The following is a 22,117-nucleotide window of genomic DNA, read 5'->3' on the forward strand; positions in this document are numbered from 1 at the left end:
TCTGAAGTAATTCTAACAGCAAGGACTGAAAGGGTCTGAGTCACTATGAGATCACAGGGGACTTTGAACCCCTGACTTCTGGGGTCAGGAAATAAGGGAATGAGAATTGGAGTACTTTTGATAGAAAAGAATGACTCAGACAGGAGGTGGAGAGATTGCAAGAGCCGGAGGGAATGGACGGCACCAAGCAAACAGTGTCTTCCAGACACAGCAGGACTGATGCACACCAGAGCTCACAGACACTGAGGCAGCCTGCACTGGGCCTACACGGGTTAATGCAGACTGGACCCAGTGCTGACACGGGAAGCAGACAACAGTTCCCATCCCTAACCAAGGAGCTATCTCCAGTTGACAACTGCCTGCAAAGGAATGATTAGTTATCTCCACTGGACACCCATGTCCAGTAGTGAATGTCCAACACAAAGTGAACTCAGTGCCACTTTTGCAGAGGTTTTTTTTTTTTTTTTGGCATATTCCTTTGTCTGGACACTAGTATTGTTTTGTTTGTCAAACTGGTCTTTTGCTTGTATATTGTGATTTATGGTGCTGGGTTTTATGGGTTTTATTTTATGTGTGCCTTTCTTGTGGCTTTTTGTTTTTTGCCTGTTTTATGTTTTAGAGAAAAGCTCTGGAGTTGGGGGGTCAGGGTGGGGGAAAGAGGGGAGTATTGGGGAGGAGTTTGGGAAGGTGAAACCATGTTCAAGATATATGATATAATTTTTCCATTTAAAAGAAAAATGCCCAGTAGGTTGAACCAATACCGTGAAGAACACTATCTAAAATGCAGAAAAGGCGCTAATTAAGAAAGCAGCATATTGCTTGCTGGATTTCAGAATTGTGGCAGAGCAGTGATTGCTGCATACACTTTTCCAAGCAAATTATGGAATAGTGTCGTGTGTGTGTGTGTGTGTGTGTCTGTGTGTGTGTGTGTGTGTGTGTCTGTGTGTGTGTGTCTGTGTGTGTGTGTGAGAGAGAGAGAGAGAGAAAGAGAGAGAGAGAGAGAGAGAGAGAGGGAGAGAGAGAGATGATTTCCCCTTTTAGTCTAGAGCCTATCAGATCAAGAATAATCATATTCCAAAAGCCACAGCTAATTAGCCACACTGGAGAAGATCATCTATACCGAGACTTGACTTAGATGCTACATATTTAGAATTTGAGATGTGGAAATGTAAGTAACTTAGAACATAAATGTCACTGTATTTGACATTCGGGACATTCGGGAAGAATGGAAGCTTCTTTTTTTTTTTTTAATTTTTTATTAGGTATTTTCCTCATTTACATTTTCAATGCTATCCCAAAAGTCCCCCATACCCACCCCCCACTCCCCTACCCACCCACTTCCCCTTTTTGGCCCTGGGGTTCCCCTGTACTGGGGCATAAAAAGTTTGCAAGTCCAATGGGCCTCTCTTTCCAGTGATGGCCGACTAGGCCAAGCTTCTATGTTTACAGTTGAGGTGGTAGAAGGTCACATCTCTCCCATTCCTCACAGTCTTCTCTCTTGTACAGTCATCAAACTGAGGCAGGGGACTTAGTCTTCTGCCTTTAAATGTGGGCAGTTCTTTATGATCATGTCAAACAATAAAGCATGAGAGATGAGGCAATATGGGGAGGGGGAAGCAGATCATAAGTATACCTTGAAGTCCATTTTGAAACCCAGCCAGCAAGATGTGAAGAAACCCCAGCAGCCCTTAGGGACCTCACTAGAGAGTCACAGACATTCAGGCAACCCTTGCCAGACAAGCAGAGTCCTTATGCAGGATCTCAATAGAGCCATCAGCTAATGCTGCATACAGACAAGCCATTCTTTCCACTTACTGAAGGTCTGTGAACAAAACAGATGTTTTTGGTTGTTGGAATTTGCTGCTTGATGGTAATTGGTAACACAAAAGTAGAGACAAGATTTTGGTCTCCTGTAAAACAATGTTTCTCAAAAGGAAATGATTTTACGTCACAGAAGTATTTGGCAGTATCTGAAGACATATTTAGCTGTCATAACTAGGGTATGATGTTACTGGCGTCTCATAAGTTGACGTCAAATATTCTGTTACACATTCTTCTATACAAAGGACAGTCCTCTACAATAAATGTCAACTGTTTCAAAGCATACTGATTAATGTTTTCTCTGAAATAATAATAAAAAGACAGGTACTTATGTAGGCTTCAATTCCAGCCAAAGACAAAAATAAATCATTTCCTTATGGCATCCCAAATATTTCATCCTCCAAATAAATTGCTTTTTCCTAAAGAAAAACTCAAATGATTCCTTAAAGGAAGATTGTTATAGATGACAACGCATACAGAAAAACCAACCGACCAACCACTGACACAAAACTTCAGGGAAAGAGAATTCATTGTATCTGGAATGTAAGACCAAGAAATCAGCTCTCCTGGAGCTTAAATTAGCTCTGATGGGAAAAAAATGGGAATTCTTCCAGGGTGTAATTATGCTGCAGGACAAATGCAAAACCGATCATTTTTGTTTTTTATATTGAGCTTTGTTTTGTCTGGCCTGCATATTGTTCTACCAAATAGCAGCCAGTTCACTTGCAGTAGGTCAAATAGCAATCTCCAAAGTTCATAACCAGCCAGAACTTCAGAATGTGACCTTATCTGGAAATAGCCTTCTCAGATATACTTAGTTATGATGAGGTCATACAGATGTGGGTGGGCCTTAAGGTTGATGACTCGTCTGTTTATAAAGAGAGGAAAAAAGATTTGACCATGAGCATACACAAGGAGAAGATGACCACATGATGGGGGGGGGGGGGAGCAAATTGGAGGGAGGCCAGAGAATGACAGGGAATCCCAGCAGATAGCCATAACCAGGAAGCTGAAGGGACGGCTTCTTCCTGGAGCTATCAGAGAAAGGACAGTTCTTTTTACCACTTTGATATTTGCATTGCCAGTTGGTTTACAGAACTGAAAAAAAAAAAAAACATCTCTGTTGTTTTAAGCTACCCCATTTATAGTCATTTATTCTGGCAATCTTAGTATAAACGAACACAATCCATTCTGTATTATTTGAGTTTTGCATACATAATCATTTAGTGAATTATTAGGCCCTAGAGAGATTGCTCATCGTGTGCTTGCCACCGAACCAGATGACCTGAGTTTAACCTCCAAAAGAGAACAGATTCCTGGAAATTGCCCTTTGACCTCCACAAGCACACAATGGCACACACCCATACCCACCCCCCCCCAAAAAAAAACCCACAAAGCTCAAACATGCGATAAAAACAATGTTTTTGTTTTGTCTTGGTTAGTTGTCTGTTGTTTCTTGTTTTTTTTGAGATGGTGTTTCTCTGTCTAGCTGGGGCTGTCCTACACCTCAATCTATGAACCAGGCTGGCCTTATACTCAGAGATCCATATGTCTCTGCCTTCCAAGTGCTAGGATTAAAGGTGTGTGACATCAAAAGAATGAGTTACACATGGATCAAATGAATTTGTATCACCTAGACAGCTTGGATTTAGAGTTAGATGCAGGAGTTTTATTTGATCATAAGATGGATACATTTTGAAAAAGTAGACTTAGAGACACTTTAGAAATGTATGCATTGAATCATCAAGTGTGTGATGCATCAAGCAAAGGGTATATCAGGGTAAATCAGTGAATAGACATAACTGGCACTTGTTATTATTTTCTGTTTCAGTGGTTTCCCCTACCCATTGCCATCTCTCTGGGGAGTACAGCAGGTACCAAAGGAATCCTATCGGTGTACTTGAACCCATTCGTCACCAACTCTTGCTCTCACAAACAATTGTGACTCTCTTTTCATGGCAATGGTAACATGCATTTTCTTTAGAGTTTCACAGCTCACACGTGTGTTCCCACATAGTATAACTATCTTAGGATAATCCATCACAAATAAGTGAAGTTCTGTCTTAAGATTTTTAATCTATAGGTTCGCTCATCTTTTTTTTTTTTCCCCTTTGTGATTGTTTTCATTGTAACCTTGGGTTATCTGATCAAGATTTTGCTGGTTTGAGATTTGCTACTCAGGACAATATCATCTTGTTCCCAAGTTCTTTACTACCAAATGGAAGCTGTAAGGGAAGGCTAGAGCAGATTTAGATTTAGGTGTTAGCCTTCTGGGAGCCCTTAGGGGATGTGTTTATCTCTTTTGTGGTGATGGCCATCAGTGATGACACACTGGACTAGCGACATCTTATGAGATGATGATGTGTTAGCTCAGATGCTTCAGACACACTTTTTACGTTTTGTAGAAAGACTGGATAAATCTTGAACTTCTTGTCTTTACTTGTTTCTTTAAATGATTTTTGGGTTCCCTAGCTTTCTCTTAAGGTAGTTCATCTAGATTATATATGTGTGTGTGTGTGTGTGTGTGTGTGTGAGTGTGTGTGTGTGTAGAGTTGATCTCCTTCCGGATTTACACTGTCCTAGGGATTGAGCGCAGGTCACCAGGCTTATGAGGCACGTAGCTCTAGGGCTGATTCACCACCCAGGTCTAGCTTCCTTATGCTAGAAAGTTCATAGCCATGCTGAACCCACGAGATCTTGCTTGAATATCTTTGCATTTTCTTCTGCTCTCAAGGGTTGTTGCAGAATAGAGTGATCATAGTTTCCATTTGCCTGTAAATCAAATGCTTTTTCAAACTATCCAGATATTCAAAAGATTTATTTTCCCCCACGGTTCAAAGATACATTTCCATTGGATGGATCTTTGTGCTGGCTTTTCTGAGTTGATATTTTCAGTTATTTATTGCATTAGTCCAACATCTAGTATCAAAACACATTATTATTATTATTATTATTATTATTATTAATTATTCAGTCAGGTTTTCTTGATTTGCAGTTTGGGGCATTTCCTCTCCTGGGATTCTGATTATTACTAACCCACTTTAGCTTGTCTTTTTTCAGTGTCTCTTACTTTCTCTAGAATACTCTAGCCTTTTAAAAATTTATTTTTTTGTATACATACGTATTTTTGGCCTGGGCTTGGTGCCACAGGTCTGTAACTCCAACAACGTCAGCTGGGAGGCAGGAGCAGGAGAATAACAACTCTGAGGATTTTCCAGCCTGTAGAACAAGTTGAAGGCCACCCTGAGCAAGATCCTGTCACCTCGCAACAATAGAGAAAGAGCTGCGACCCCAGCTCAGTAGTGGAGTCCTTGCTTTAGATCTGAGTGTTCTGCATTCCAATGTCTCTTCGCAGTTTTTAGATATGCTTTTTAAATTATTGTAATCTTTTCACATTATCCTTCACCTATATAGCATCATTTATCTTTAACTCTTTCCTGAGTCTTATCGCTCAGGCTTTATAATCATAATTCATATATATCATAATTGTCAAGCTTTTAATTGCTTAGATCTTATTTACAACAACAGGTCACTGGCTGGGACGATGGCTCGGCAGGAAATGACACTACTGCCAAGCCTCATGCCTAAGCTCAGTCCCAGGCACATAGGAGACTGACACCAAGAGGTCATCTTCTGACTCCACATTTATACCGAGCATCAGTATCCATCTTATCACCACAAGCTAAATACCCAGGTAAATGTAAAAACTCTTTTACATTAAAACATACTGTCTTGTTCTATCTCATGGACACAATTTTTTGATCTTCCTTTGTCCCAAGCTATTGTTCTCGCCGGCAAGAACACACTCGGATAACTGGATTCTTCTGCAGCAAAAGCTTTATTGCTTCTTCAGGAGGGAAGAGCCAGAACCCAGAAAATGGTGCTGCTTATATAGCCCTCAGCATGGCGTGTCAGCACCTGATTTGTTGCTCGCCCATCACCTCATTACTAAGCCCCGAGATGGGCAGTGACTTGGCGTGAATTCACTCTCGAATCTGCGCACAATGCTTGTTTACTAGGCACAGCGGGAGCCAGCGCCATCTTGTAATGGCGATTACTTACGGCTCTCCACATCCCTTCATTATCTGTAGGAATTTCCTGATATCCTCCTCTTCTTCCTTCTCTTCTTCCTCTTCTTATGCTGATAAGTTTGTATGGTTTCTGCCTTCTGAATTTACTGCCACTCATTTTCATGAATTACTCATTTTGTGTTTGCAATCAGGCAAGGTTTAGATCTTTTTCCAACTTCATAGAAGCTAGTTTTAGTTCTTATGAAGCCTTGAGAAGTTGAGCTGTGTTTGGGGGATTTCCCACATGCAGTATGGTTAGTATTACCAAGAGGGTAAGATATAAGTTTATTAACATTTTAAAAAATATTTTAATTAAAAGTTAAATAGCCACATGCAGTTAGCAGCCACCAAACAGTGTTTTCTTCGTTTGTCACTTTTCTGTACTCATCGTTGACCTCTTAGGAAGTAATTTATTATGGATCTTTAAACAGAAAAACATAAGTAAATAAAAGGAGTTCTGGGTCCCGGCCATCTGGTTTGAGACAGTGTATGGGCTAGATGCCTCCAATTCTTCAAATCTTCATCTGCCTGGAAAACAAACAAACCAAAACAAACTGGCTTGAAATTCTTCATAGTAATTAAGCAGAGAACCTTCCGGTTAGCCTGGCCACCAGCACTGCTCCACCATGCCCCTCCCTTCCCTACAGCAGACCTGCTCACATGTGCTCTGTGCCTCCTGGTACTTTGGCCTCATCTCTGGAGTTTTGTTGTTTATGAACTAATCTCTTACCTGGTTTTCCTGTAGATTGCCCTGGACTTTTGTCAGCTAGTTCATCTGTTTTGACACTAGGTTTGTTAATGTATGTTTTCAAATGGATTAACACTTCCCCCACTACTGGCTTGTCTTACTCAAATGCTTTAGATCATATATTATTAAGGCCAGGTTTTTACATTAAGGAGGATAGCACGAACATCTCGGACCATGTTTTTAAATGAAGGAAGAATCATCTTAGAGGCCCCAGCCAAAGACAAATCATGCTGGCACCTCCCACAGCTCTCTCAGGACCCTCTCTATGCAGGGTGATTTATTTTTCATGATTGTGACAATAGTGCATGTACAACTCCATGCTCTCTTTAACTATGATGTAACTGTTACAAAAATTGCTGAGTATCATAGTTTTGCAGTTGTGCTAAACTCTAGATGTGGCTCGTTCATCCCTCACTAGTCAAGGTCAAGTGTTTGGGCAGTTTATAAAGCAGTCTACATGATGCATACACTGGTGCTTGTTTTCTGTTGAAGAATGTCTCCTATAGGACAGTCTGTAGTGTGATCCAGGCTTCTGATGAGTCATAATAGCCATACCAGACTCCCGTAAGCAGTCCTGTGACAAGTGTGAAGAAATGACTATAGTCTCCTAGGAGACTTACAGAGTCCACATTAACAATTGAAGACAAAGATGTAGTCATAGTTACCTTGAAATCTCACCTCATCTAATACAGAAAACTTTCCAATGGTACCTTTTAATATTTATGGTGTGTTTGACACATAGTTCATTACATGTATACATGAACGGAGTAGTTGTGCACAGCTGTTGGGTCCAGATCCAGGTCATCTGAAAGCAGCAAGGGCTCCGAATCTCTGTTCCGTCTCTCCAGCCCCATATGGCTGTATTTGTGTGCATGTAGGCCTGTGTACATATCTTCTGTATCTCCAGCCCCAGACCTTCCCATTGGTTACTAGACCCAGATTCTATTTGTCTTGCAAATTCACTACAAATAAAACTGAACCCACTGCCTATCTCAAGCTCTGCCTTGCCCTCTTTCACTTAGTACAGAAGGAAGGTAGAAGGTCTATACAGCTGCAATACAGCACAGTCCAACAATGTGAGAAGGAGTCCTAACAGATTCTAACAGATTTCTTTGATCCTCAGTCCAACATCACCTTCCCTTTAGCATCACTGGCAGGTCCTTCTAACTCTCCAACCCCATGCTTGCCTCATTTGGCCCTCAATATAATTCACGTGGATTCAGCTCAGGTGACTTATTCAACCTTCCCTTCCACTGGTTTGCCTTGGGAGGTGTTTGGAAGCTTCTCGATCCTTCCTTTCTGTGACATCTGCTCTATCACTCCCTCTGAGCTTCAGTTTGTGTGTCCTGCAGAGAGGCCTTTGTGCTGGCATCAGCCCAAGTGGATTGGATCGGAGGTCCAAACTCCCCCAAGTTGAATCTATTACCTGGTTTGAAAGCCCATTTCTGGGTCTTTTGTTTGAACAGAGAAGATATCAACATGAGAGCTGGAAGTGCCTTCTGAGATGTCAGGAGGGGTAGAAGGCAGTTGTAGGAGGAAAAGCACCAAGTCTGGTGTAGGGAAAGCAGTGAAATGAGGGTCTCTGTGTCCCCAGAGAGGAGCAGCGCTTTGATTTCTGGGATTATGTAGTGCCTGCGTCTACTCCCAGATACATTCTAGCTGTCGAGTTTTGCAGGACACTTGTCTACTGATCATATATTGCCATCTTGTTATTAATTTATCGAACTAGCCCACCTGGGTTTCTGTTACTTGCAATCAAAAGGGGTTTAATTACAACACCAGCTTCAGCTAGACGAAACCCCAGGATGGAGGGTAGTAGGTGGGTATACATCTCACCACTAGCTGAGGAGCTGCTGGCATCCGACAGCTTCTGGAAGAGGAACATTCAATTTTCTTTAAGGATGTCGATCCCTGGTCGGGTTTACCACAGGCCAGAGCTCTACTCCCAAGACTAGCTGGAAAGCCCAAATCAGACTCTATGGAGAGAGCTGGCAGTGATAGTAATAGGAGGGGTCCAAGAAGGGAGCATGGATATTTAATATTTTCAAAATACATTACATGAACGTTTTAAACTATTAATAAAAATATTGTTAAACAGCACTTATTAATCTTCAGCCAGGGAGTATTCTTTTTTTTTTAAAGATTTATTTATTATATATAAGTACACTGTAGCTGTCTTCAGACACACCAGAAGAGGGCGCCAGATCTCATTATGGATGCTTGTGAGCCACCATGTGGTTGCTGGGATTTGAACTCAGGACCTTTGGAAGAGCAGTCTTACCCGCTAAGCCATCTCTCCAGCCCAGGGGATATTCTTCTGAGAAGTTTTGGGAAACACCTATACTACTCGCTTCCCTGACCTTGCTTCTACTCCCTCTCTCTATAGAATGTCATTGTTCCTACAGGTCTACCTCTCTCTGTGTAAACAGCATCTATACACAACTTAAGAGCAAACAAAACTCCCTAGGCCTGTCTACATTGCTCAGTGTCCATGACAGCCCAGAGGTCCAGGAAGGGCTCAGTCACTTCACTGATCATAGATTGTAATTAGATTACCCACGGCCTATTTTTAAGTGCAAAAAATTACATATTATTATTGTAATACATATTGGTCTACATAAAGACCTTTTTAGTATGTTTGTGTAAAATCTAGTATATTTGCTTATTTTTCTAAGAATAAAGACACTCAAAACAAAACACGTCTCTCTTTGATTGATTTCTCCTCTGCCAGAGAAGGTCATGTGCTTGGCTGATTTTCCATGAGTTTTGGGGTGGAGCCAAGTTAAACATTAACCACAGAACTCCAGTAGACACAAAAGAAGCTCCAATTCTTAAGTACTATGTGCCCACAATTCACCAACGATGCACCCTCCAAAAGCATCAATGGCTTCTGCTAAGTGCGCCTCACACCGGATCCTTCTCTCGTATTTCAGGCGGTGGCTAACCCTTCCTCCCCAAAGTTCCTCTCTTTGATACATGGCTTTGATTCTTTCACCCTGGTCTTCTCGCCTCCTTTGACTGGCTTTTTAGCTGTCCGTGCTGGTCCTGTTCAGCCTGGCTTACTGGTTGTCATCCAGATCTTCTAGTTTACCATCCTCTAAGCTGTTCTTGATGCCACTCATGACTTTTAATTAATCCAGGTGGGAAGCTAACTTCCCCAAGTCACCATTCCAACATAGGCCTAATCTCTAAATGTGTTTCAGCATCCCAGTTTCAAGTCCAATATATTCAAAACCATACCTGTTACCTGTCCATATCTGCAGTGACAAATGCACAGCTATATAAAACTCTGCCCTGTCCCATAGATTCCTTTTCCCCCTAAATCTACCAGAGATGATGACACCAGAAATGCCTGCATCTGTCTACTCATCTATCATTGACTCCAGTCATCAAACTGGGCAAGTTCTAGCTCCTGACACCTCTGCTGTCTAACACTTAACCACTTGATAAAAGATTTCAGTCCAGTTCTCCTAACATTGATCTACCCTGTTTCAATTTCTATAAATTATCCACAAATGGTTGGCAATAATCTATAATCGGCAAGATGGAAACTCCAGTTAGAAACCACTGAATTCCAATATTGGGAAGGCTTGCAAGGAAGAAAAGGAGGAAGACAAAAATTGATGGAAAAACAAAACAAAACACACAAAAACCCAAACACTAACACTTCCATATCATTTTTCTTGGTGTCATCTCTTCTCTTTCACAAACAAAGGGCCCCAGGCTTATGTCACAACATTTGCTTTATGGCTATTTTAGACAGATTTCCGGGACATCTCTCTGTTAAGCTTTCTGGAAAAGCAGAAATGTTACCAGATCTCATCAGAGTGCATTAACACCCACACTGGGCAGACTCTGTAGACCCAAGTCTGTGGGGTGATTTGGGAAAATGCCTTAGAATACTTTATTCCAATTTAATGTAAAGCAAAAACTATAACAAGCTATTTTGATCATTGTTAGCTGGATACTGAAAACATACACATGTTAAACCAATGCTCTGTTAAGCAGTATTAACAAGTTATCAAGTACAACAGTATATAAAGTGTTGGCTAAAGTGTATTTTGAAGTGCTTTAGTTACCAAATGTCCAGACGTAAAATGAAACATCTCGACCCAAGTATCTGCATTATATGGAGATTTTATTTTTAATATCACGTGCATATAGAGGAAAACATATATACATATGCATATGTAGACGCTGGACTAGGAGATCACCAGATACCTAGCCATCAACAATTTCTATGTAGTAGGAACTGAATAAAATTACTTCGGGCTAGAGAGATGGTTCTGTTGTTAAAAGCTCCTGCTGCTCTTGCAGAGGACTTGATTTCAGTTCCCATCCCCCAAGGCAGGGGCCTCACGGCGGCCTGGAACTCCAACCTCAGAAGATTCTACTTATTCTGGGCTCTAAGTGAACCTGCTCTCAAAAGTAGGCATGCTCACACATAGATGCATAATTAACTCACACCCCCTGTCCCCCCAATTTACTGGGACTCAAGCTCTGTTCCCAATATGTTGTATCTGAGAGGTGCCTGTACTTCGGGGCCTACAGATCCTTGCAAGATGTATGAAGTAAATTAATCCCTAGGGTCCTCCACGCCCCAACAATCCAAGATGAGGTTCTTTCCGCAATAGCTATTGAAAGAAAAGATAGAATGGGTTCTTGGTGGCCCAGGCTTCTGTGAGACCGCAGTTTGAAACTAGACTTCACGAGAAGCAAGAGCAGCTCGCCTTTTTCCCACTTAGTAGGTCCAAAAAGGGAACCCTGTTTCCCAAACAAGGACACCACTTACTTCTGCAGTAGTTGCTGTGAGCCTCCCGTTGCTTTTTAGTGTTGAGTGCTCACAAAACAATATAGTGGTAGTCTTGATGGGCATCAACGATGTGAGAGAAGCTTCCTTGGAAGTGCACAGGACTCTAGAGAAAGCATTGGAGAAATGGACATCTCCACCATTCAATAGTGAAACCAGGGCCCGTGCTCATCTCTGGGATGCCCAAGGAGCTCCATGACTTCTTTTTGTCTCTGAAATCAGCCAAGAAGTTGGTACTGGGAGGGTCACTCACTCCTCTTGGCCTGCTTGAAAAGTCCTCGGACACACAAGTACAACTACCGAAATGTAAAGGTATGGGTCTGCTCTTCAGCTGGAGGAAAGGATGGCCCCACAGAAGTCCAGTGGGTGCAAGGCTTTGAAGAAACTAAGTCGGTGCGCCCAGGGAACTCCGCAGGGCCCCGCCCCTCGCGGCCCCGCCCCTCACCTTGCTAGCGGCACGCTCTGGCTGCGAAGGTGCGTGCGGCGCGCGCTGATTGGCCGCTACCCGGCACTGCCCCGCTGCCATTGGCTGCCAGGGCCTCTTTGTTCCAGGTCCCAGCCGCTGCCGAACCGGGCTGCGGAAGTTCGAGTGCCCATGCTGAGTAGCAGCGGCAGCGGCGCCGGAGTTCCCGCAGCGGAGATCGCGGACGCGGGACTGAGCCCCTCCGACGCCCAGTATGGACCTGGAAACCAAAATGAAGAAGGTGAGTGGGGCGGGCGACGGGCGTGGTCGCCTCACCTGAGCGCGGGAGCTGGTCCGGGTTCCGGGACCAGACCCGGTGGGTGCGGCTGGAGGATGACTCCCCGGACCCCGATCCCTTGGGTGACTGTCGCTGCGGAGCGGGACCCTGCAACTCGCTGTCTCTGCGCCTGAAACTTTTCGGAAAACCTTTCGGCCACGCCTTCCCCCAAGCCCTGGGCGAAGTCTTAGGCGAGGTGGTGGCTGACACCGCTTCCTGCCTGGGGAAGCAGCGCTCTGGGGAGCCTGTGTGATTCAGTGATGTGGCTTTGACATCCTCCTCCCCTGCAGTCTGGCTGCCCCAGGCGCTCTAAAGTGGCTGCTGACTGGTGACACTTCCTTCACACCCGCGCCTGCTGATAACTTCTGAAGTGATGACTTTTGGGGGATGTGTATGTGTTTCACTTATGGCTTGAGTGCCAAAACACTGTCTCCTTCTTGCGGAGTTAATTCTCAAAAGAAAATGCCGTTTGGCAGCCAGGCACAAACAGCGGTCATTGCAGGTGCTCAGCGGCCCCGCCTGCGGAGCACCCTCCTGGCTGCTCCTGGTGTCCAGGCTATAAAGGCCCTACCTGAGGAGCTCCGAGATTAGGTCTCTCAGGTCGCCTGGGAGAAAGAGGTGGGGACCAGACTATGACTCAAAAGAATGCTGACGTCACATTCTATTGTAACTTTCGACCTTAAAGGTCTTGTTCTCGGGAATTGCGCCTGTTTTCTTTCAAGTGAATTTAAGTTAGTTGGTCATTTTTCAAATAAGGAAGGAAGTTGTGCACAGTAAGAAAGCCAAGTTGAGGAAACTTTCTTCTGCGGCTTTGCAGTTGCAGGTTCATCTTCTAAAAGGGAATTTCTATTTTGTGCCAGAATTGAAGGTTTCAAATCGTATGCAAATATATGGTATGAGGTTTAGGAAGCTGTTGATAAATAAAAATTTGAACCTAGGAAACAGTTCCTTGGTCTCTTCTGATTAAAATCAACACTCAGAAGGGAAGGGAAGAACAGGAAATAGAAGATTCTTTCTAGTCTCTTCCTGTTTGATATTTATTCTTTTAACGTGTGTTTTGGTTACCTGTGCTTGCCACTTAGAAAGCAGCGGATGTGCTGTGTAGTCTTCTGTTGATGAACACACACTGAACTTACTGAGTTTTTATATAAGAACGTCTTTAGGTGTTTGTCCCAAATGATAGGTTGTCTTTGTTTGGAAATGCTGTCCTTGAAGGGAGGGAAGGATGAATAAGCAAATGAGAGGATTGTTAAGGTAATGACGCTATTATGCAGGATACTATCTTGGTGGATATATCTTACTCATACCTTTGTCAAACGGCACAGAATGTAGGATAACAAAAGTGAACTGTAGTGAGGAACCTGAACTTGGGAAACAGCGATAAGCCGCTGTGTCTCTTAAATGACCGCCTCCGAACCCTGGTGTTGTAGATCGTGAGGGGGCCAGGCTGGACATGTGTTGTCAAAGACCATGGGGGAAGCTTCATGCCTCTGCTCAGCTTTGCTGTGAACCTAAAAACCTTTTTTTTAAGTTCTCTAATCAAAACAAAACACAATCTTTGAGACAAGAGACAATAATTTTCAGAAAAAAGTCCAAACTTAAGAATTTCGAGGTTTCGAGCTGGGCGTGGTGGCACACGCCTTTAGTCCCAGCACTGGGGGGGTGGGGGGGTGGGGGGGGCAGAGGCAGGCAGATTTCTGAGTTCGAGGCCAGCCTGGTCTACAAAGTGAGTTCCAGGACAGCCAGGGCTATACAGAGAAACCCTGTCTCAAACAACAACAACAACAACAACAACAAAGAATTACATGGTTTACAAGGGTTTAAAAAAAATGTGCAGATATTTACAAGCAGTTTTCTGAAGTCTTGTTTATAATGAATAAATCCTTTCAAATGTGGCATAGCAGTCCCTTACACCTTTACTTTAAAAGGATATCTTTTTCAACCAAGTGCCTTTACCGTATCTGTAAGCTTGTAGCTTTCCATCCCACCTCAAGAAAAGAAAGATTTCAGAAATTTAAAGAACATGCAATACTGTTAATAAATGCTTATTTTATGACACTGTCACGTCTGGTGATTCTCAGAAGGGTCCTCTATCAGTAAATGATTAAGAAACCCAACAGCGACACATCTGACACCAGTCATGTTCTTCATTTACCTTCCTAAGCTATTTTTTCAGTGGGTTGTATAAGAAGTTCCCTAGTACTTCCCTAGTAGTGTGAAGACTCTGGGAGCACATTAAACCATAATCTCAAAAGAAATATGTATTTAGGGATTGCTTTACTTCTAAGTTGCTCTCTAACACACTTAAAGAAATATTCCAAGACTTTCTGACTCACCTCCAAGGCTTTTTCCCCTGGATTTCGAATCTGAATTGTTTCAGAGTCTTCTCAAGGACTCAAGAAAAGCCATGATTTGAATGTACAGTTGACAGCAAAGGCAGTGTGGAGATGGGAATATAGATGCATTTAAATAAAAATCAGTTTGACTTGTAGCTTGGGATATGCGGTATTTCCCCCTTCCAAAGCCCTTACATTGTATTGTTGATTTCAGAAGGACTTTTTCCCAGGCAGATGGAAAATATTATTTATTTTCCATTAACATGTCCTGTGAAAAGAATGAAAGAGGTCAGTCTTTACCTTCCAGTGGCCTATGTGGGCTTTACTATTGTAAGAGTGTTTGGTTGATAAAGGGAGAGGTTTCTCCATGAACTTGCCCTTGCCTTGATTTGCAGTTACACACCATTGTCGCCCTTGTCACAGGCACACTGGGTTTCATAATTGCTGTTTTTCTGGATTTTGTTTTGTTTGAGGTAAGTGAGCTGTTGCTAGGATGTGGAAGCTAGTTTGTCTACACAGAGTTTTGTTTCAACCATATTTTAGAGAAGAATTTGACTTTTATGTTCCTACCGGATCCTTTGAAGCACTCAGATGGACCCTGTCCCTGTGTCTTGCATCCCTTTTACTTTGTGTAAGTAAAAAATCTGCATCTGATTGCAGAAATAAACAATGACCGAGAGGTAGAAGCAGCCTCATTTTTGTGGTGAGTGGGAAATCATGGCCCATCAACAGCTGCTTTCCCTCAGAGCTGCTCTCTCTGAGAAAATCAAATTTACTCTTCAAAATATACCGGGAGAAAGACTCCAGTGACTTCCATTATACTGCTGCGAATTGCTGCAGGGCTTTCGTTTTAATGTATTAGTTTAAGAATCTATGCTAACATCTTACGTATTTTTCTTGAACTTCTTGGTTTCTTTCACTTTACTTAGGAAGAATGAGATGCATCTTAAACAGGTCCCTCTCTGCCATTCAGATTTGTTTAAAAACCCTACATTATTACCCCAGAATGGATAGGAAGTCCAAGTGAGTGGCCTTGGAAAAGCTTCAAAACTACCGAGATTATTGCATTAGATAGAGAAAGAGCCTTTTCTTATAGGTAGTCCCTTAATTAAGTGGGGAAACAAAAACAAAACAAAACAAAACAAAACAAAACACCAAAGCAAGTAGTGGAAATCTGGGTCCTCATATCTAGTTAGCATCTCGGCATGAATCCTTCCTTGATGTAGAAACTGTTGATGCAAAAAAACTACAACTCTCATCTTGGAAAAAAGAAAAAGAAAGGAAGAAAGAAGGGAGGGAGGGAGGGTTGGTTTATTCTGAAGCCATTTTGAGTGACCAGGACCCAGGAACACAGATTTAAGTTACTTTGCATTCCACGTTCTAACGTGGAGGCAATTTCATGACATCTTCTAATGTTATAGAACAAACAAGTCATGACTCAAGGCAAATTTAAAATATGTCAGAGATGCAGTCGCATCAAGATGGGGGGGGGGGGGTTCCTGTAGGCCCCAGATGCAAGATGCTATCTGATGACATTCTTAAGCTTTTGAGGCTCTGTGAGATAATGGTCTTCTAAGTTAGTAGATTCCAAAAGGCTTCAGTCTATTTATTAGGTGTCAGATCACACTCAGATGGGCTGGGAATGGCTGTTCCAGAGGGCTAGGACTAGCCCAAGATAAGGTAATTAGCTCCTGTGCCTGCGTTCTGCCTCGTCCAATCTCCCCGTAGTACTACAGTTCCAATCAGTCAGTCACTCTGCAAACACAGCTTGTCGCCGAGAGTTTTGGTTCACAACACACTGGAAACACACTTTCTTCAAGAGTCACTGATGCGCCCTGGAGGGAAGGGGGGGCTTCGCTTTAGAGGCAGACGCTTTGATTCAGAAACTACAGAAGAAAGGAAAGGAGCTCCTAGCTAACTCCCGGTTTCTTTTCCTGTTGCTGTGGTAAACTACCCTGACAGAAATAACTGAAGGAGATAGCTCAAGAATAAAGTGCACCATGGTGCGGAAGATGAGATGTTCAGAGCTTGCTGGAACTGCTCATGGCAAATCTATGATGATCATGCACAGCCATCTTCAGCTCCTTTCGTCCATTTCTACAGTCTAGGATACAAGCCTAGGGAGATGGTGCCACCTTCCCCTCTTAATTAAACCAGATAAAGATGGTCAGAGGCCTATCTCCTAGGTGAGTTTAAGATCCCGTCAAGCTGACAGTGAACACGGATAGTCACAACTCTGCACTCCGTCCTAAATAACATTGTGTCGTGTTCGGGTTTCAAGTTCACTACTAAATCTTATAACCTGCAACTCTCTACACTACTAATCTTATAAACCCATTCTTCAAGGTCAGTCCTATTGTAACTTATGTACGCTCTTCTAGGAAATCTCCCATGTTCCTGCCTACAAGAAAAACAACTGATTCTAAATTCCCAAAGCATGTTTCTTTACCTCTTAAGATAGTCAATTTGTAGATGACAGATACATTTATAGCTTTACCTTTTTACCCAGATACTAAGCTTGAGAGATAAATTCATATTTTATAATACTTGATAATTTTGGTTCTTGTTCAGAACTGTCCTCTGAGGGCCATAGTGTCATTTTTTGATGATGAAGAAACCCCGGTTCAGATTACTTAATCTGAAATAGAAGAGCCTTACTATGAACTTGAACCATATTCCTTAGAATTCATCTTCCTGTTAACATACAGTCTACCTTTGGAGTCTTTTATCACCCAGCTTATTTATTATGCTGAAGTAACTATGTCATGCAAATAAAGTATGACGCATTTGTACTTAATTATTTAAAGAAATTATATTTGAAGAAGTGACTTCTATACCAGTAAATTTACCATCTTACCCTGCTGGGTTTGGTATGCTTTTTGTATGTCCACTTTTGAAGTTGCCAGATAGAAATCTACAAAAGTAAAAGGCTCATGACAAGACATTCCTGGGAGACTTTTACAGGCAAAGAAACTCCAATAGCATCATCCCTCACCATATCTTCTAGGATTCTTTCAACTTCTCAGTTTGTGTTGGAAGCAGAAGAGTAGTTCTCTCTTGTCTGTATTCAATGGGGTCCTGGGCAATAGTGAACCTGTGTTGGGCTTTCTGCTTTAGGATGTCAGCCATAGCATCTGCAGAGGTCGCCATGAGCTTGGGAAGTTCTCTACCATCTGAGCTTCATATTTACCAGAAGTCTTCCCATTTTGTGAGTAGGAAACGCATTTTCCAATGACAAATGCTCCAAGTGTTACTGGCATAGTAGACCAGACAGCTAGCTCAGAGAAGAAAACAAAACAAAGGAAAACACGAGACACCCTTCTGTTGAGGAAGCTATTACAGTTCATTTCCCTCCTGCTTAACAAAAGCTTTGGTTCAGAAGCAGTGAGCAACACCAAAATGATGGCTGTCTCTTGAGTTTGTTATGGAAATACTCAGAGTAGATTTAATATTAGGGGCCGACACTGTATGGAAAAGGGTTACTTAGGGTTTTCTTGGGGCTGCACTGTGTTCTTTCTCTGAAAATTAGAATAGTGCTGGGCTCCCTGATGCAATTTGAATTCAAATTCTTTGTACAAACCAAAGTACACACTGTGCTTAGAAAGCAGGAAAAGTCAATAAACATGCTAGACATGTCTATGTCTGGAAAGATTAACTATGTATGGGACTTTCTCCTTTATTTTTAATTAGCATATATTTTACATCATACTAGGCAATAGTATATCTGAGTCAATCTACTATTTTTTAAAATTATGTTGACCACCTTGGATCTCAATTTTGATGCTTGGATCTCAATTTTGATGTTCAGAAAAACTCAATAGGTGAAGGAGATTATTTCTAAGGTTCAAAAGCCCACGGGCCTGGCTTTGAAAAGTCATTGCCAGCAGTCTACCCAGTAGAGTACTCCATGGTAGTTAAAAATCACATATGCACATGCACACAGGAAGTGGTATGGTGTGTAACTGGTCGATATATCAGTGAATTCCTCAAGGAAACTGACATGGGATAAATGAGCGTACACGGGAAGCCTTACTTTACTTGGTATATAGAGAAATGAGAAACAAGAGCACTCACTGTGTTAAGCATCGTGTCTCAAATAAGATTTCTCTCTTAAAAATTTTTTTTTAAATACATATCTAGGGTTGGTGTAGACTGTGGTACTATAGGACTGAACAATTAAGACACGGATTTTATACTCATGAAAGAGTAATAGAGCAAGAATAAATAAAACTAAATGACAGATGATAACCAGCAGGGCTAGGGCTACAAACTCCTGTGCAGCCTTTAAAAGTTAGCAGTGTCCGGGATCTCTAACACAGTGGGAAGTTTGGGTGGTGAGTCTTGGACATCATTACTAATCTTGCCAACTTTGGAATTCTTGTTTTCTTTATCTTAATGATTGGCCACTGGGGGAGAACTTGGTTAGGCAGTTTTCCATACCGGAGTGTGGAAATACCCGTAGAAGTGAAGCAGTAGTCCTTACATCCTTTCACTTCTGAAGTAGCCACATTCAGTCTTCTTGATGGCAAATGCCCTCAATGTGAGGAGAGTCAATCTTGGAATCCTGTTTGATGTGCTCAGGAAGTTTCATTTGTAAACTACTGCCATGGTAACTAATATGATTTTTAAAAAGTCTATTAGATTATTAATGCTCAAGGCATATAGGAAACAATTTCTTTTTTATAAGATGGTGAAACAGTCAGAGAAATTATATGAATTGTGATTAAGGAAACTTAAAAAAAAAAGAAACCCACAGAAATACTAAACAAGACGAATCAAATGAAAAACCAGTTGCGAAACAGCCTTTCCAAGATTTTAAAGAAAAGCCATGTCACTGTTCTTGGTGTAACTAAGCACTCAAACCAACGCTATGCTAGAGACTGGAATGTAAAGATTTAGTTTGTTAGCAACCCAACTACAGCCTTTGGCTCACGTATAAAACAGCTACCTCTAACTTTTATTTTCTGAGTGTCCAATCCACTTAAGTTCCTGTTTAAATAACTGCCTAGAGTAATAAAGCGTACATGAAATCATAATGCTTGCTGCTTTTATGTGGCTCCCAAGGTAAAAGAGATGCTTCACCATCTTAAGTTTCTCTGACCCTACCCCAGTCTGAGTGAGGTTTGACCAGGTTTGGGCAAGGCTTCAGGGTGAGGAGGGTTTGCTGTGAAGCCAGCCCAGGGGGACTGGAGGGATCCTGGCTGCTCAGTGACAGAAAGGATGGATGAAGCACTTGACTCATCCTCAAACCAGGAGTGATTCAGCTTTGTGTTTATCTTAAAAACTATAAAAAGGAGTTTCCAGGAGTTTATTGCATAGCTTCTTATCTGGACAGTGGCAAGCTGAGCCCGGAATACTGGGCTGGAAGCCTCAAGTGCTTTGGTGGAGAGTCAGTAATAAGGCAAAGCCACAGGAACTTTTTTTTTTGTCTTTCTTTTTTCTTTGTCTGATGATAAAGTGATATTGTATTTCCCTGAGAATAAAGAGACCTTGTGTTCCATTGGAGAACGGTCAGGCAGATGTTAAGGTAGACTTTTGGTTTTATATGGACACATCACCATGATAGCCTGCTCGAATGAGTCACGGTGGTAGAGGGTGTGTTTTTCTTTTATAACGTTCTGGCCTCTAGTAAAAGTACCCGGGACTCCTCATAAAGTTATGCTTTGTTTTACATAGAGGATATTTAAAGTGGTTTACATTTAAGATGATAGACTCTAGACTGGGTTTCCATCCACATCCCCGTTGAGTTTATATAGTCTAGAATACTAAGGTGTAAGCACTGGGAAAGAAAAAAAGGGGGGATCTGGAATGGGGGGAAGCAAGACAAACATGTAAATTTACCACAGTGCTGGCTAGGCTGGAATGAATATAATAATATTATTTCTTTGATCTGGTAAGGAACAATATTTTAAGAAAAGTCTATCATGGTCTGACTTTCTAAAAACAACAAAATTGAGTTACTAAAATACAAACACACTAAGCTGTTTTAAAAACAACATTGTTAAAGACTGTCTAACGTCAATAGGAGAAGATCTGCCTAGTCCTACCAAAAGATGGGCCAAGGTGGATTGATCTATGGGAGGCCTCCCCTGCTCTGGAAGAGAAAGGGAGAAGGGGATGGGGGAGGACGGGAGGTAAGAGGGAGAGGAGGGAGGGCAGCTGTGGTTAGGATGTAAAGTAAATAAATTAATTAACGGGAAAAAGTTGTTAAAGGCAAAGATATAAGATTGTTTAAGTGCTTAATGGCTCCTGTAGTTTGTGTCAGAATGGACTGGTGAGCCATGGTGTGCCAACTGCCTCATTTTGAAGAGCCCTGCAATCATGGGACTGCAAACAACCTTAACTGAGTCCCTGGACAAAAGTAATTAGCTTCCACTGGGTAGGCTGGGAGTATTCTATTGAGGAAACAAGTACTAGACAACAAACAGAATTTCATTAGGCAAAGAAGGCATTTCATGGGAAGACTAAGTAGCATGGAGCAAAGGTTCCGTGCAGGAAAAGTCAGTAAGTGGGCCCTGGCTTGGAGTGCACATTGTTTAACAGCTTCTAACTGATCCTTCAAACGTCACCTCGAGGGCGTGGAAGCTGCAGCAATTTGTGATTTTCCCAGGGTCAGGTTTTAATTGAGGGTATGTGAGGATGAACTGCAGCGTCCTAGCCCACTGCTGTGGGTCTCTTTGTCTCTTTGCTCTAACATTGATTCATATTTGGTAAGTTGTTTCCATCTGCTGGTAAAAAAAAAAAAAAAAAAGAGGGCACTCCACATGGGTCTTGGCTGGACTTGGCTTACAGCTGTGGCTTGGTGTCACCCTGCCACTAAACTTTTGTCTTCATTATATCTCCAGTTAACTAAGGGTCCGTTTGCTCTTTAAAGGCTGATAGGCAAAGTAGACTTAGATTTCAGCAGCTCTGAGCTGGGTTGTTAGGATCTACAACCTACAACCTTAATCTTCGTTGTACGAGCTCTGTCAGGGGTCATGCTATGCCACACACCAAACAGCTAGCAAGCCAGTAAGGAGCATACCGGTGGCTTTCTAGAACTTTCCTAGTGGCTAAGACCTGTAGCCCTTCTATTTGGCTTTTCACAACCCTTCATCTTTGCAGCCAAAGCTCTCTGCAGCTCTTCTTAGGCTAAGTTCTTCCCAGTTTTTGCCCCCTGCTTATTGTTAACTCTTGAGCTGAGCCAATTTCAAATTCTTGGATATGCCTAGGGCCAAAAGCTTGTCCAGTTGTCCATGTAGTGCTTTTTACCTGTAGTGAAGACCATAGTAGACCACCAAGCACTCTTAATGAGGTTTTACCGAGGACTGGGCTGCAGCATTAGTGTATAATGTCAAGAGTTCTCCTGGATCATTCATGGACCACTGCAAGGGAAGGAAGAAGGGCGGGCAAATTCTGCACACACACTGTCATGGGTGGTCTAGTTGCTTCTCCCAGTAGAATGGATGGAAGATGCCGTAGTGTTCTGAGCAGGGTCATCTGAAGCTTTCACAACAGAATCAAAGACTCCTGAAGTGAAGGTGCAGTTGGAGAAGCAGGCATGACAGTTGCCATAGTCCATGTAATTGAAACAACAAGTATCTTTGCATTGA

General features: G+C 42.3%; 1 protein-coding gene and 1 long non-coding RNA gene across 3 annotated transcripts in view; one reads left to right on the forward strand and one right to left on the reverse strand.

The window, feature by feature from the left end:
• Positions 1-5,640: 5,640 nt before the first annotated feature.
• On the reverse strand, positions 5,641-12,427 carry Gm15473 (predicted gene 15473). 2 transcript variants are annotated; one of them, NR_167660.1, is made up of 3 exons: positions 11,895-12,427; positions 11,432-11,555; positions 10,761-11,273 (listed from the first exon to the last, which is right to left on the reverse strand). It is a non-coding gene; the product is annotated as a predicted gene 15473 (long non-coding RNA). The 2 variants fall into 2 exon arrangements; NR_167659.1 differs by lacking the exon at positions 10,761-11,273 and adding an exon at positions 5,641-6,419 and having other exon boundaries at positions 11,432-12,427.
• Tes (testis derived transcript) overlaps positions 11,989-22,117 on the forward strand; it is a 40,677-nt gene continuing 30,548 nt past the window's right edge. The window contains exon 1 of the mRNA NM_207176.3: positions 11,989-12,153. Coding sequence (NP_997059.1) covers positions 12,127-12,153 — 27 coding nt within the window. The 5' untranslated portion in view covers positions 11,989-12,126. The remainder of the gene's footprint in view (positions 12,154-22,117) is intronic.

Source organism: Mus musculus, chromosome 6, assembly GCF_000001635.26.
Source record: "Mus musculus strain C57BL/6J chromosome 6, GRCm38.p6 C57BL/6J".
Classification (NCBI taxonomy): domain Eukaryota; kingdom Metazoa; phylum Chordata; class Mammalia; order Rodentia; family Muridae; genus Mus; species Mus musculus.